Source organism: Mirounga leonina, unplaced genomic scaffold (genome assembly GCF_011800145.1).
Source record: "Mirounga leonina isolate KUSES-001 unplaced genomic scaffold, KU_Mleo_1.0 Mir_454, whole genome shotgun sequence".
In the NCBI taxonomy this organism is placed as follows: Eukaryota; Metazoa; Chordata; class Mammalia; order Carnivora; family Phocidae; genus Mirounga; species Mirounga leonina.
In genome coordinates, this window is record NW_023270763.1 from 1,283,681 (window position 1) to 1,287,006 (window position 3,326).

At 68.6% G+C, this 3,326-nt stretch overlaps 1 protein-coding gene across 1 annotated transcript; it reads left to right on the plus strand.

Moving 5' to 3' along the window:
* Positions 1 to 218: 218 nt before the first annotated feature.
* On the plus strand, positions 219 to 2,720 carry ELFN1 (extracellular leucine rich repeat and fibronectin type III domain containing 1). The gene has a single exon (XM_034988134.1). It carries the CDS (start codon positions 219 to 221, stop codon positions 2,688 to 2,690), a length of 2,472 nt encoding a protein of 823 aa, XP_034844025.1. The 3' UTR covers positions 2,691 to 2,720.
* The last annotated feature ends 606 nt before the right edge of the window (positions 2,721 to 3,326 follow it).

Consider the following 3,326-nt stretch of genomic DNA (forward strand, 5'->3'; position numbering starts at 1 on the left):
GCCCAGGCCGATGGGGGAGGCGGCCCCGGCCCCGGCAGGATGACCGGGGGCCTCGGGCCGTGAGGGAGGCGGCCGGCTCCCAGAACTTGCGCGACGCCACCATGCGGTCTGGGACAGGACACCCCTGAGAGCGCCGGCCGCCTCCCCACCTGCCCCTCTGTCCCCCCAGCCGGTCCCCCCGGGCAGGCAGCGCGGGGTCTCCCGCCAAGGCCGTCCCCATGGCCGGGTGCCGGTGGGGCGCGCTGTGGGTGTGCGTGGCGGCGGCCATCCAGCTGCACGGGGGCGGGCTGGCGCACGGTGACTGCTGGCTGATCGAGGGTGACAAGGGCTTCGTGTGGCTGGCCATCTGCAGCCAGAACCAGCCGCCGTACGAGGCCATCCCGCAGCAGATCAACACCACCATCGTGGACCTGCGGCTCAACGAGAACCGCATCCGCAGCGTGCAGTACGCCTCGCTGAGCCGCTTCGGCAACCTCACGTACCTCAACCTCACCAAGAACGAGATCGCCTACATCGAGGACGGCGCCTTCTCGGGCCAGTTCAACCTGCAGGTGCTGCAGCTGGGCTACAACCGGCTCCGCAACCTGACGGAGGGCGTGCTGCGCGGGCTGAGCAAGCTGGAGTACCTGTACCTGCAGGCTAACCTCATCGAGGTGGTCACGCGCAGCGCCTTCTGGGAGTGCCCCAACATCGTCAACGTCGACCTGTCCATGAACCGCATCCAGCGGCTGCACGGCGCCACCTTCGCGGGCCTGGCCAAGCTGTCCGTGTGCGAGCTCTACAGCAACCCGTTCTACTGCTCCTGCGAGCTCCTGGGCTTCCTGCGCTGGCTGGCGGCCTTCACCAACGCCACGCACGCCTACGACCGCATGCAGTGCGAGTCGCCGCCGCTCTACTCCGGCTACTTCCTCCTGGGCCGGGGCCGCCACGGCCAGCGCAGCATCCTCAGCAAGCTGCAGTCCGTGTGCACCGACAGCTCCCACGTGGCCGAGCCGCCCCCGGCGCCGGGACGCCTGCCCCCCGGCCGCTCGCCGCCCCCGCCGACCCCGCCGCCGGAGCCCAGCGAGGCCCCGTGTGCCGACGAGGAGTGCTTCTCGGGCGACGGCACCACGCCGCTGGTGGCCCTGCCCACGCTGGCCCCCCAGGCCGAGGCGCGGCCCCTCCTGAAGGTCAAGCAGCTGACCCAGAACTCGGCCACCATCACGGTGCAGCTGCCCAGCCCGTTCACCCGCATGTACACGCTGGAGCACTTCAACAACAGCCGCTCGTCCACCGTGTCCCGGCTGACCAAGCCCCAGGAGGAGATCCGCCTGACCAACCTGTACACGCTCGCTAACTACACCTACTGCGTGGTGTCCACCAGCTCTGGGCTGCGTCACAACCACACCTGCCTCACCATCGGCCTGCCCAGGCCGCCCAGCCCGCCGGGCCCCGTGCCCAGCCCGCCCACGGCCACCCACTACATCATGACCGTCCTGGGCTGTCTGTTCGGCATGCTGCTGGTGCTCGGCGCCGTCTACTGCTGTCTGCGCAGGCGGAGGCGCCAGGAGGAGAAGCGCAAGAAGGCGGCCGCGGCCAGCAGCCTCAAGAAGACCATCATCGAGCTCAAGTACGGGCCCGAGCTGGAGGCCCCCGGCCTGGCCCCGCTGTCCCAGGGCCCGCTGCTGGGGCCCGAGGCGGTGACCCGCATCCCGTACCTGCCGGCGCCCGCCAGCGAGGTAGAGCAGTACAAGCTGGGGGAGAGCGGCGGGACCCCCAAGGCCAGCAAGGGCAACTACATGGAGGTCCGCACGGGCGAGCAGATGGAGCACAGGGACTGCGAGCTGGGCCGGCCCGGCCCCGACAGCCAGAGCTCCGTGGCCGAAATCTCCACCATCGCCAAGGAGGTGGACAAGGTCAACCAGATCATCAACAACTGCATTGACGCGCTCAAGTCCGAGGCCACCTCCTTCCAGGGCGGCAAGTCCGGGGCCGTGTCCACGGCCGAGCCGCAGCTGGTGCTGCTGTCGGAGCCACTGGCCGGCAAGCACGGCTTCCTGGCCCCCGTCTACAAGGACGCCTTCGGCCACGGCCTGCAGCGGCACCACAGTGTGGAGGCGGCCGCCGGGCCGCCGCGTGCCAGCACCTCGTCCAGCGGCTCCGCGCGCAGCCCGCGGGCCTTCCGCGCCGAGGCCGCCGGCGGTGTGCATAAGGCTGCGGCCGCCGAGGCCAAGTACATTGAGAAGAGCTCCCCGGCCCCCGACGCCATCCTCACTGTGACGCCCGCGGCCGCCGTGCTGCGGGCCGAGGCCGAGAAGGGCCGCCACTATGGCGAGCACCGGCACTCGTATCCCGGCTCCCACGCCGCCGAGCCGCCCGCGCCGCCCGCGCCCCCGCCCCACGATAGCCTGGGTGGCCGCAAGGCGTCCATCCTGGAGCCGCTGACCCGGCCGCGGCCCCGCGACCTGGCCTACTCGCAGCTGTCCCCGCAGTACCACAACCTGAGCTACTCCTCCAGCCCCGAGTACACCTGCAGGGCCTCCCAGAGCATCTGGGAGCGCTTCAGACTGAGCCGCCGGCGGCACAAGGACGACGAGCAGTTCATGGCGGCCGGCCACGCCCTGCGCAAGAAGGTTCAGTTCGCCAAAGACGAGGACCTCCACGACATCCTGGACTACTGGAAGGGCGTGTCGGCCCAGCACAAGTCCTGAGCCCGCGGCCGGCGCCCGCCCCGCACCTTCCCCGGGACCAAAAAAGGACACAAGACCCACTGCAGCTATTCGTAACCCAGAGACTCCCACGCAACGCACCACACACGTGCACATGTAGACGCGCGCACACGTGCACGGAGACCCACGCTCACACATGCGCACACGGACACGCACACATGCACACGCATACACACGTGCACAGAGACGCACACACATACGTGCAGAGACACAGACACGCTCACCACGGAGACAGACGCGCACACGCACGGAGACCCACGCTCACACATGCGCACACGGATACGCACACATACACACGTGCACATAAAGATGCACACACATGGAGACAGACACACACACGGAGACAGACGCGCACACACATGCAGAGACAGACACACGTGCACGGAGACCCACGCTCACACATGCGCACACGGACACGCTCACACACGGAGACAGACACGCACACACGCACATGCAGAGACAGACACGCTCACACACGGAGACAGACGCACACACATGCAGAGAGACACGCTCACACACGTGCACGGAGACCCACGCTCACACATGCGCACACGGACACACATGGAGACAGACGCATACATGCGTGCACACACATGCATGTGCACACAGACGCTCACA

Excerpts from the sequence above, each read along its gene's own strand:
- ELFN1 (XM_034988134.1), top strand. The coding sequence starts at position 219 with ATGGCCGGGTGCCGGTGGGGCGCGCTGTGGGTGTGCGTGGCGGCGGCC.